Source organism: Galeopterus variegatus, unplaced genomic scaffold (genome assembly GCF_000696425.1).
Source record: "Galeopterus variegatus unplaced genomic scaffold, G_variegatus-3.0.2 Scaffold4641, whole genome shotgun sequence".
Lineage (NCBI taxonomy): Eukaryota > Metazoa > Chordata > Mammalia > Dermoptera > Cynocephalidae > Galeopterus > Galeopterus variegatus.
The window spans coordinates 33,194-46,529 of record NW_007730752.1 but is presented as its reverse complement, the minus strand read 5'-3'; the positions used below and the strand labels follow the sequence as shown (position 1 = coordinate 46,529).

At 34.9% G+C, this 13,336-nt stretch overlaps 1 protein-coding gene across 1 annotated transcript in view; it reads left to right on the top strand.

Moving 5' to 3' along the window:
- LOC103603502 (collagen alpha-1(XIX) chain-like) overlaps positions 1-13,336 on the top strand; it is a 109,509-nt gene that overhangs the window by 82,349 nt on the left and 13,824 nt on the right. The window contains exon 9 of the mRNA XM_008588032.1: positions 11,394-11,447. Coding sequence (XP_008586254.1) covers positions 11,394-11,447 — 54 coding nt within the window. The remainder of the gene's footprint in view (positions 1-11,393; positions 11,448-13,336) is intronic.

The window sequence follows — 13,336 nt, the reverse complement described above, 5'->3', positions numbered from 1 at the left end:
GCGCGCGCACACACACACACACACACACACAGAGAGAGAGAAAGAGAAAGTGCCTAACAGGGTAGAAAGAGTAGAAGGATGACTGGAAAACTGTGCATATGCAGGGGAAGCCAAATAAAGCTAGCAAAAAGAAAAAGCCCAAGAAGACTTGGGAAAGGGCTACAACATTGAATGCATTCTCCAACTCAGAAGCCTTATAGACTTCAGATGTTACCACAGTTCTAACTAAACCATTGGATAATGGTTAAGCTATGTGGACACAGGAGTGATCCCAAGAAAGCCAATTTAAAAATAAAAATTAGAGGGGAAGATGAACAGACACATTAGTGGCTGTTCACCATATGTGAGACAGACTCCACAGTTTAAGTCCAAGCAAGTGAATCCAAAAATGACAAGACAAGGAAGCAGGAAAATGTGACCCATACTTTTGGAAAAAAAGAGCAATGAATAAAAACTGACTCTGAGTGGGACAGAGTCTCAGATAATGCCTTTAACAGGCAAAGACTTTATAGAAATAGTAAGACTATGTTCAAAGAATTAGAGAAAACTGTTCACATAATTAAATGAAAATACGATGACATGTACTCAACAAATGGAAAATCTCAATCAATAGAGAAATAGACACTATAAAAAGAACCAAATGGAAATTCTAGAGTTTAACAGTATAGTAACCCAAATGAAAAACTNCACCATATGTGAGACAGACTCCACAGTTTAAGTCCAAGCAAGTGAATCCAAAAATGACAAGACAAGGAAGCAGGAAAATGTGACCCATACTTTTGGAAAAAAAGAGCAATGAATAAAAACTGACTCTGAGTGGGACAGAGTCTCAGATAATGCCTTTAACAGGCAAAGACTTTATAGAAATAGTAAGACTATGTTCAAAGAATTAGAGAAAACTGTTCACATAATTAAATGAAAATACGATGACATGTACTCAACAAATGGAAAATCTCAATCAATAGAGAAATAGACACTATAAAAAGAACCAAATGGAAATTCTAGAGTTTAACAGTATAGTAACCCAAATGAAAAACTAGCTAAATTCAACAGCAGATTTGAGGTGGCAGAAGGAAAAATTAGTGAACTTGAGTATAGATCAATTGAAATTATCCAATCCAAAAAACAGAAAGAAAAAAAAATAAAGAAAAATTAACAGAGCCACAGAGAGCTTGCAGTGAGGCAACATCATGCATACCATCATATATGTGATGGAAATCCCAGGAGGAGAAGAAAGAAATGAATAAGACAGAAATAAGAGCCAAAAACTTCTAATTTGATGAAAAATATTAATCTACAGATCCAAAAATTTAGTAAGCCCCAAGTCAGATAAACACAAAGAAAACCACATATAGACACATCATAGTCACACTGCTAAAAACCAAAGACAAACAGTAAATCTTGAAGGCACCAGGAGAAAAACAATTCATCACATACATGGGGCCACGATAAGAATAATGGCTGATGTCTCTTTGGAAACAGTGGAGACCAGAAGGCAGTAGAATGACATATTCAAAGTGAAAATTTTAAAAAAAGAATTGTCAACTAAGAATTCTATATCCAATGACATTATCAACAATGATGGCAAAGATAGACAATTCCCAAATAGCAAAAAATAAAATGAATTTTTTGCTAGCAGGCATGATCTACAAGAATTTCCAAAGAAGTTCCTCAGACTACAAATAAATGATAACAGACAATAACTGGAATCCACAGAAAGGAATTGAGAGCACTGGAATATGTAAATATATGGGTCAATGTAAAAGATTCTGCATATGTATAGTCATATATGGATATGTAAATTTACATATTTGTATTCCCTTTTCTTCTACTAATTTCCATTAAAAATACAACTTTTAAAGCAATAATCATTCTACTTCGCTGTTAGGCTTATAATACATGGATAAAATATACAAGGGTACTCTAAAAAGTCCTTGGAAAAATTCATATTATCTTTCAATTCTATTTTTCCTTGAACTTTTTGGAGTCCCCAGTATATGACAATAATAGTACAAAGAAAGGGGAGAAATTGGAGCTAAATTGAAATTTGCCATAGTTTAAATTAAGTCAATATTAACTGGAATAGATTGTGATAAGTTAAAGATGGATGTTGTAAGTGCTGAAACGACCACTTTAAAAAATATCAAAAAAAAAAAGAGAGAGAGAGAAAACTTAAATAGTTTGCTAAAAATATTTGTTAAAAACATAGAGAATACAAAAGAACACAAAAACAAAAAAGACATGAGACATATAGAAATCAAATAACAAAATTGAAACCTTTACCCAGTCCAGTGTCACAAAAGTTTTCTTCTATGTTTTGTTCTAGAAACTTTATAGCTTTGGATTTTACATTTATGTCTATTTTCCATTTGAGTTCATATTTTTGTAGGATATGATTTATGGATCAAAGCTCAATTTTCTGCACATGGATATCCACCATACCAATAGTTACATTAAATGTGAACAGAATAAATACTCCAGTCAAAAGGCAGAGATTGTCAGATGGGATTTTATTTTACTTTTTTTTTTTTTTATCTCAGTGTGGTATATTTGTAGTAAACAGGGGATGAGAATGGCATTGCAAGTCTGTAATATTTTGTTACAGCAATGGTGCCTGTACCATTTAACTAAAACATTCCCAGAAATGTTTTTTCAATGCATTGTTCTAATCTTTTTATTTATTTTTATAGCATATTATCTCAGTGTGGTATATTTGTAGTAAACAGGGGATGAGAATGGCATTGCAAGTCTGTAATATTTTGTTACATTAATGGTGCCTGTACCATTTAACTAAATCATTCCCAGAAATGTTTTTTCAATGCATTGTTCTAATCTTTTTATTTATTTTTATAGCATATTCATTATTACTTAAATTATACTTATTCCTTATGACCCTTATCCAACACCCCTCCCCTTTCACCCTCTCCCTCTCTGCTTTCCTCTGCCCCTCCCCCCTTGTAATAATCATAGATTTGTTCTCTCCATCTGATAAATTAACTATTCCTCTATTGGTTTGTTGCCTAGATGATCTGTCCAGTGCTGAGACAGGTTTAATCAAGTCCTCCCCTGTTATTGTAAAGTAGGTGCTTCTTCTATTACTCTGGAGTGTGCTTTGTGGGTAGAAAGGACTTCTTCCTTTTTTGGTGTGGGGAGGTCTCCACTGGAGCCTCTTCTTGTGTCAATGCAGTTGAGGTTGAGTCTGGTGTGCCATCTGCATGGTGGCTGTGACTGCTGCTACAGAGGCTAGCTGTTTTTGCAGCAGCCATGGCAATTGCAGTAGCTATGGTGGGTTACCCACCTGGAAATTGTGTTTTTGGTGTGCTCTTTACCTGGTTGCAGCTGGGTTCAGCTTCCCCTGGCTCCATGCTAACCAGTGCAATACTGCAAGAAAAAGAAATTAGGGGCATATAAATTGAAAGATAAGAAAGATATTCATCTTTACCCTTAGAGGGAATAACCTTGTTAATAAAAAACACTAAGGAACCTACAAAAAAATAACTAGAATTAATTAGCAAGTTTAGAAAGGTTGCAGGAATCAAAATCAGTATACAAATTTTAATCTTATTTCTATATACTAGCAATGATTAATCAAAAGCTAAAATTATGAAGACAATTTTAGCATCAGAATAGCATCAGAAAGAATAAAATACTTAGACATTAATTTAAAAGAAAAAACAAGTGAATTACCTGTGCATTGGAAACTATGAAACACTGCTGACAGCAATTTAAGAAGCCCTAAATAAATGAAGAGATGTTTTCATGGATAAGAAGACCCAGTATTAAGACGGCAGTTATACACATATTAATCAATAGATTAATCAATAGAGTCAATGAAATCCCATTGAAAATCTGAAGCATTTTTGTAAATGTCAACAAACTGATCTAAAGTTCATATAAAAATGCAAGTGACCTGGTTATAACCAAAATGACTTAAAAAAAAAAAAACTCAAGGACTAAGGATTAATAGTACCTAATTTCAACATTTATTTTAAAGATGAAGCAATCAAGAAAGTGTGGCATTAATGTTTACAAACAGACCAACAGAAAAGAATGGAGTCCAGAAATAAACTCGTACAGATATATATGCATACACACATATCCATACATATATAGACAAATGATTTTCAACGGACTTACAAAAACAATTCAACATTTAATGGATTTTTTAATAGAACTGTTGAAACAATTGGATATTCATTTCCAAAAAAAGAAAGAAAAGAAAAAAATGTTAATTCAATACTCCCACATCATATTAATTTTAAATGGATAACAGAAATAAATGTAAAAACCAAAACTATAAAATTTCTAAAAGAAAACACAGAATAAAATCTTTGTGACTTTGTATTAAAAATCTTTATTTCTTATCTATGACACTAAAAGGGCTATCAATAAAAGAAAAAAATGATAAATTAGAGGTTATCAAATTTAAAAATGTTTCTTCTTTTAAAGTCACTGGTAAGGGAATGAAAAGACAAGCCACAGACTGAGAGAAAATATTTGCAAATTTCATATATGATAAAAAAGTATTATAATCCAGAATATATAAATAACTCTAAACAAAAAATTGATTTAAAAAAATGAGTAAATGATTGGACTAGACACTCCATCCAAAAAGACATATGGATTTCAAATAAACACATGGAAGTTGCTCAACATAATTAGTCGTTAAGGAAATGTAGAAAAACTAAACAAAACAAACAAACATGAGAATGTTTGTTGTTTTAATTATTGTGATGGTTTCATGGGTATATACATATATCAAAATTTATCAAATTGTATTCTTTAGATATGTGAACTTGTATGTTGATTATTCCTCAATAAAGCTGTTAAAATTTTTTAGAACTCTAAAAATACAAAAAAAAAAGCCAAATCATATTCTGGGAGCAAATTTTAACTGAAAAAATTAAAGTTGAGCAAATTTTCATCTTGATGGGCATCAAAACTGTTGTGCCCAGATCAGCTGCAGGCAAGAGCAGAGCTTTCAATGGAAATTTTAAAGTGGGATCAAGATCCTGAAGCATTTCTTGGAAGAACAAAGGTCATGGCATGCTCAAGGTACTGGGATGGTCAAATATTTGCTTGTTGACCTTCTGGAGGGCCAAAGAACAACAACATCTGCTTGTGAGAGTGTTAGGAGAAAGTTAGCCAAAGCTTTAGCATAAAAATGCCTGGGAAACTTCACCAGAAAGTTCTTCTCCACCACGACAATATTCCTGCTCATTCCTCTCATCAAATAATGATAATTTCCTTACAGTTTTAATGGGAAATCATTAGGCATTCACCCTACTGTCATGATTTGGTTCCTTCCACCTTTTTTTGTTTCCTAATTTTAAAAAATCTTTAAAGACCACCCATATTTCTTCAGTTAATAATGTAAAAATGTGGGGCCGGCCCGGTGGTGTACTGCTACAGTGCGCCGCTTGGGAGCGCAGCGGCGCTCCCGCCGAGGGTTCGGATCATGATTTGGTTCCTTCCACCTTTTTTTGTTTCCTAATTTTAAAAAATCTTTAAAGACCACCCATATTTCTTCAGTTAATAATGTAAAAATGTGGGGCCGGCCCGGTGGCGTACTGCTACAGTGCGCCGCTTGGGAGCACAGCGGCGCTCCCGCCGAGGGTTCGGATCCCACATACAGACTGGTTCCTGCTCACTGGCTGAGCGAGGTGCGGACGCAGCACCGAGGGTTGCGATCCCGTTGCCAGTTCCGGTCCGGTACGGGTGTGACACTGAGGGTTGTGATCCGTTGCCGGGCACGAAAAAGACAAAAAGGAAAAAAAATAATAATAATGTAAAAATGTTTACATTGACATGGTTAAATTCCTAGGACCCTCAGTTCTTTAGGGATGGCTGATATCATCACTTACAAAAGTGTCTGGAACTTGATGGAGCTTATGTCGGGAAATAAAATTTATATTTTTTATTTTTATCTTTTAATTCCATTTTTCATGAATGTTTTGAAGTCCCCTCATGTAAGAATACAGGAAAGGAAGGTATTGACATACGTAAATTTATAGATTTCATGGCATTAAGGGAAGGTTTGTAGGACAGCCTCTATTTTCTCTGTAGGAAGCAAGATTATCTGAGAATAAGAGCAGAAGTCATAATACCAAGGTTTTGACAGGAATGGCATGGTTTAAGGAGCTAGGATGAGGTTAGTGAGCATGAGTCTATAATGGTACCAGTCTGCCCAGCTGTATAATTTTCTCTGGGAATAGCTAATGGCCTAGGAACAAGAGAGAAGATTGCAAATTGAATTCACTGAGGTTGTCTCCATCAGAAAGACAGTAGAGCAAGGATGTTGAGAGTGGTGGGAAAAGAGCAGTTGAAGTGACAGATCATGTTTATGGACAAAAATGCAGACATTGGGAGCTGACAGGCATTGTCTTCATTTAGATTCCCTTGAAAAAATGTCTGATACAATGACTTGAGGGCAAGTCATTTATTTGAGAGGTATCTCAAGATATAGAAGTAAGGGAATGGGAAGAATAAGTAAGGAAACAAGAAAAAGTTAATTAAAGGAAGCATTTTTGAGCCACTTATTACTGGGGACATGTAAGGCTGAATCTTGTTGGACCCTTCTGAGGAACCTTGTAGAATGTGCCTTGGAATTGTCCCTCTATGGGACAGAAAGATGATACATTAATCCACTAACTCCTGTCTGCCCTTGGTGGAGAATTACTTCCAGGAGCATTAACTTCCCCCACTCTTCCTGCCTTGTCGAGGCTAAACAAACTCCCTGGCTTCAGAAAAATTTCAGAAGCAGAAAACTGAAGATAGAGGGGAGGGTTGAGCTTGAAGTGAAATATTGACAACAACCAAGACTCTACAGGAACTGTCCACCACAGCTTCAGCTGAAAACCGAAGTAGGCCTAGGGCACATGGTACAAGGTGAAATTAAACTGGATGAATGAAAGTCCCTATGCAGTCAAAGTAAATGAGCAAATAATTTGGGATAATAGAAGGAATTCTTTCACCATATAAAAGTCACTTATATCCTCTGAGCTATTGATTTATCATCAGTACATGGGAATGAAAATATCCACCTTGTGTGGTTACTGTGAGAATTAAAAGAAGTCCTTACTATGTAAAGTGCTTAGCACAGAGGCTGGAATATAGTAACGTGTATAGAATAATAACTGTTATATTATTGCTAGTCTCTATTGAAATATTAGTAATTTTAATAATTATCTGCATTATGGGTTATAATGGATTAAATTCAAACTCTGTAAAAGGGTTTCACTACTTAGCTGAAGGTAGTATTTTGCATGCCAAGGCATTGCAATTTTGTTTGGAAGGACATTAAATTTTGGTACAGTTTTGAAATTAGTTTCATCAAAGAATGGGTATTGGGACAATCTTAAATGTAATGTAATTCCCATGTATCCTTTTTACTTTTGTTAGGATTGCATTTAAGTTTCCATCAGACTTGAATGATTTATTTTATTTTCAAAGAAATCTCCAGAGATGTTCTGTTGGTTTTGTTTTTGAATCTTTTCTTCTTTTGAACTTATCCAAACACCAAGAAACAATCTAAACACATTCTACTCTCTAACAACCTCTGATGTCAAGTAAGTTTTCTTTAAATCTTTAATGCTGCAGTTTTGTTCTACTCATTTTCTTCTCAGTGGAGAAAAAAGGACCAGCTGGTTACTATTGTCAGCTCTCTATTGTTTGGGATTTATTAAATATGCAACACTTGAATATATATATTTTCCTTCTGGGTATAGAACTCCCGTTGCTTTTGTTTCAAAGCATGATAGAATTTAAAATGGAGAAGCTTTAGAGCTCGTCTAGTCCCAATATACAAGGATACTTCAGAACGTTTATGAAAAGATTTGTATTATCTGTTAATTCTATTTTTCTACAAACTTTTTTTCTTTCCACAAACCCTCACATAGCCTGATTAACTAATATCAGTTAACATATTACTAATTTTCATCTAGCTTATTTTTTTTGTATTTCTTATGATGAATCACTTGATGTGTCGTTTGCCCAATTACCAGTTGAAATATTATTCATCTTATGAATGATAAAAACTCATTGCACATTAATTATGTTAACTACTAAGCCACCCTGTGATATTTTTCCCATTTGCCTTTAGTTCATAGTATTTTAGCCTAACAAGGTTATAATTAATATTATGCCAAAAATATTATTTTTTCTTACAAATTTTTTGTTGTTGTTCATGCTTAGAGATGCCTTACCCACCACAAGCTCTGAGCTAAGTTCACCTATATTTTCTTCTGGTACCTTAATATATCTATTTTTAAGTCACCTCTTTAATCCATCCAGAATTAATGTAAATGAAACATTGTACATTTATTTCTAAGTAATTTCATGTTGTTTCTTTTATCACATTATTTCAGTCTAATGTTTCATATCATGAATCCATTATATATATGTTCATTATATATATATCAGTGGTTCTCAACTGGAGGCAATTTTGTGCTCTAGGGACATTTGGCAATGTCTGCAGACATTTTTATTTGCTAGGACTGGGAGGAAAGGGCTGGGGGAGAGGGAAGCTATTGGCTTCTAGTGAGTAGAGGTCAAGAATGATGCTGAACATTCTACAATTTACAGGATGGCCCCCACAGCATAGATAGATAGATAGATAGATAGATAGATGATAGATAGATAGATGATAGATAGATAGATAGATAGATAGATAGATAGATAGATAGATAGATAGATAGATACTCATTGGATATCATTCCTCTGCTAGTTACATACTCATTAATGGTAATGTTACCCAGCTTACATATCTATTTCCTACACTAAAGGGAATTTTGAGATACTTTGCCTCCTGTTTTGAAGAAATCCAGAAACCCTGTATTTTTGGTTGTCCCTGGTTTAAAACACAAGTAAGCTCAATTGTTTTAGAGCACAGACGCTGCACCCACTGTCTCGGTTAAATCAGGGTTCTGCCTCCTTATAAGCTGTGTGATCTTGGACAAGTTGCTTAACCTCTGTCTTTAGTTTCCTGATCTGTAAAATTAGGGTACTAATTATCTTATTTTCTCTGTTTCTTATATTTTCATAGAATCTGAAGATGCTTAAAGCAGTGCCAAGCACATAGTAAATATTATAGAGTTGTTTGATAAATATGATAATAATAAAGTAAATAACTTTTTATAAACTTTATTTGATCACAGTGACCCCTATTATTTTAGATTTAAAACTATACTTTTTAAAATTCATTGCGATTTTTGCTAGGGATCAATTTGACACAGTATGCTTCTTCTTTGGTCCTCTGCCACACCTCTCATCTTGCCATATGGCATAAACCAGAATATCAACTCTGTTCTCTGTATTATTTTTATTGAACTTATATTACCACTGTCAAGCTTGCAAATTTCCTTGTAGGCACACATCTCTTTACTAGATAGAGGTGCCTTGTATTTTTCATCTATGAGAATTATTAGAATTATTATTTTTTAATAAAGACTTCATTTTTAGTTCTATTCTGAAAGTTAATGTTGATATTCATAGAATTATATTTTCTTCTTGTGTCAAAAATTTTAGTTCATTTTATTAGCTTGTGCTGAACACATTTTATGTCAACATCTAAACACTGTATTTTTCTAATTCCTTACTAGAAAGATATTTTCTTCTGTGTATTTCTGAGCATCTTAATTGTTCTTTTGCTTTCTGTCATATATAACATCGTCTACATCAGCAATGTCCAATGGAATTTTCTGTGATGATGGAAATGTGTAATCTACACAGTCCAATAGGATAGGCACTGCTGAGCACTTTGAAATGTGGCTAGGGCTATTGAGGAACTGAATTTTAAATTTTATTTAATTTTAACTAATTTAAACTTAAATCACCACATGTGGCTAGTGAGTACTATATTGAACAATACAGCTCTAGAGTAACTCCTCCCTTTTCAGTTTTAAATCCTCAGCTTTACTAACTTGCACCTATTTCACTGAATGTGTTTCTGTGCACTTTTATTTGTCCTATATATTATACATATTTCTTATAATACAGTGGTCAAGTTAATTTTACTTCATTTCCTGCATTTTCAATATAGCAATACATATCCTTAGATGATTAGGAGTGTGCACGTGTTTCTACTTGTAGAGTACTTAATGTATTATCTCTTTAAATTGGGTGCTTGCTTTCCCCCCCCCAAATAAAGTAATAATGTCCACTGTAGAAAAAAATGAAGGAAGAATAACAGAAAATATAAAGAAGAGAATAAAAGTCACCCTAGTGGCACAAAACAGAGATGACTATTACTGCACACATAAATACACACACACTGTGATAGACTTGGTTGAGTTTTCTGTATGTAGCATATTCTTTATTTTTAAACACTTTACTGATTATATAGATAATGCATGTTTATTGCTAAAAAAAATCGAAAAACACTAAGAATAAAGTGAAGAAAATAATCATCCACATCACAGAATGCATAGATAAACCACTTTTATTGTTCTGGTTTGTTTTGTCTCAGTATTGTGTATAAGACATGTAGATAGGTGGATGTCCAGGTGGGTAGGTACATAGATGGATAGGCAGACACTTTTGAAAAATTGGATTATGCTATAAATATGCAGGGTGTGCCAATAAAAGTATACACCTTTCAAATTGCAACCAAACAAAAATACATGTCACTATGGATATGTGTCATCCACAATGATATTAGCGTCCATCGTGAACATTTGTAACTTTAAAATAATAAAAATAGACATTGGTTAACATTTATCCACTGAATTTGTCAATTGATTAATTGTATCTTACTTTTCATATCAAGAGAATTTTATAGTATAAAATAAAATTTATAAACCGTGAACATTTGTAACTTTAAAATAATAAAAATAGATATTGGTTAACATTTATCCACTGAATTTGTCAATTCATTAATTGTATCTTACTTTTCATATCAAGAGAATTTTATAGTATAAAATAAAATTTATAAACATGATTTTAATAGCTGTATCATAGTCGATCTATTGTTATCTATATACTATAATTTATTTAACCAGTTCCCTATTATTGCCTAAAACTTTTCATCTCTGATAATCCCTTTAGGATACATTTTTAGAACAAAAATCACTGGGCTAATTGAATTGAACAGATTTAAGATCCTTAATATGTATTACCAGATTTCCCTCCAGAAAGTTCTTTGTTGCTTATAGAAGAAAATAAATAATCCTTGTTCTTTTTCTACCATTTAATCATTTTTATGCAGCTTTTCTTTGAACCTTTAAACTTCTCTTTGGTTTTAGGACCCAGAACTGTTTTTTAATAAATGTTTCTTCCAAGGGATTAGCAAAGTAATCACATTGTTATAAATACCCAAATGATGTAACTCCTCTGTTTTTTCTTAGTAAAGGTTTTCAAATAGAACATTTTTCACCATATAACTTGTTTATTTCTAGGGTGAACAAGGAGAAAAAGGTGATCGTGGTCTTGCCGGCCTTAATGGACGAGATGTAAGTCTAACTCTCTTTTTTATGCTATTCTGTTTACATTTTGCCACCGAAATATCCGGTCTAATGCTATTAAGATTTGACCATCCTTGGCAAAAGTATCCACAATCACACAAAATTAAGAATCAAGGAGGTTTTTTTACATGGCTCAGTAAAGGTCCAGTGTTTCTGCTTCATTACAGGTAGTTCTTCAGCTTTATGCACTTTATACTTATGCTTATCCTTAGCAGCCCTTTCTTCCTTGCTGTTTCTGGCTTGCATTTTTTCTAGTCCTCCTTTCTCTGCCTTTTTTCATCTTACATATATTCTGCTGGGGCCTGTGCTCTGACCCAGGGTTCACTTTTCATCTCACCTCAGATCTCTGTCTGGTGAGGAGTCTGTATTGGGAGGACCGCCATGATGAAGAGAAAGGGAAGCAGAAAAGGGGAACTGCCTGTCTGTGTTGCTTCCCTCCACGGCACTGGTCCCTCGGCCTCGGGGGTACTACCGCCTGTGACATCCTCAAATCCAGACATCTCCTTTCCTTCCCCTCAGCTCAGTTATTCTCCCAGAACTTCACTCCAGTTCTTAGGATGAAATCAGAAGAATAGCCCAAATCTCGGATTTCCTCTGAAATGTAATCTTATTTCAAGTCATCAAACTCACTATTTACTGTAGATATACTAACTTTACTGGGGGAAGTGTCCAAAATGAGAATTATTTTTTCCCTCAGTTTTCTTTTCTAACTTGCGTAAATTTTGGAAAAGACCTGAAAGGCCACACGACTTGCTTTATGGATAAGAGAATAAGAAAATGCTACATGAAACAATATTCAGTTTCCCAATTCCCTACAGGTATTATGAAACCCATCTTGCATGAGTAGATCTTTACAGTTGGAAGGGAGGCTGAAGACTAATCCTTGGGGCCTGTGGACAAAGTAAAAGGAATACCTGAGGGGGTTCCTCCAAAAGAGAAATAGCCCAGATGCTAACACTAGTGGTTAACCATGGATAGGCTCTGACCCCCACAGCTCTACTCTCTTGCTTACTTCCTAAGAAGCCCCATTCATATCTTTAATGTGACTTTTATTCTTGTTCTTCCCCCCTTTGAAGTGATTTTTCTACACCAGAGAATGGGCACTAGCACCAATGGCTGGTAGCTAGAGGAGTCTTTGGGTCTTCTCCACCACCTGCAGTATGTCAGGACACTGAATGTCACAACTGTTGGCCCATATGTTTAAATAGAGCATCTGATTCACCTTCCCGTGCCTGTCACTGGAGGTATCTGGTGCAGTGTTAAGAGTTCTGGAGTAGAAAGCCAGGACCCAGTTTGTGTCCTAATTCTGTCACTAGCTAAGCAAATCACTTCTCTGAGTCTGCAAAGTGACGGACTTAGAATAGATTCTAAAGTCCCCATCACTATAATGTCCTATGGTTTTATATAAAAAGATTATTAAGATTATAAACTTGAAAAGCATGAGATTTCAAGCATTCATCCAAGTTGTTTGAGTTCCTGATACATATAAGGCACCAGGGGGAAAACAAAACTGGAACACACCTGGAGCAAGAGTATGGAAAGTACTGATGTGGGGATGTTTGTCCTTCCTCCTCTGAACAAGGGTTGGGGGACTTGGTCCACAATGGGGAAAACAAAACTGGAACACACCTGGAGCAAGAGTATGGAAATTACTGATGTGGGGATGTTTGTCCTTCCTCCTCTGAACAAGGGTTGGGGGACTTGGTCCACAATGATTTTTTTTTTTTGTGACCAGTAAGGGAATTGCAACCCTTGGCTTGGTGTCGCCCACACCGCGCTCAGCCAGTGAGCGCACCGGCCATCCCTATATAGGATCCAAACCCGCAGTGGGAGCACCGCTGTGCTCCCAGCGCCGCATTCTCCCGAGTGCGCCACGG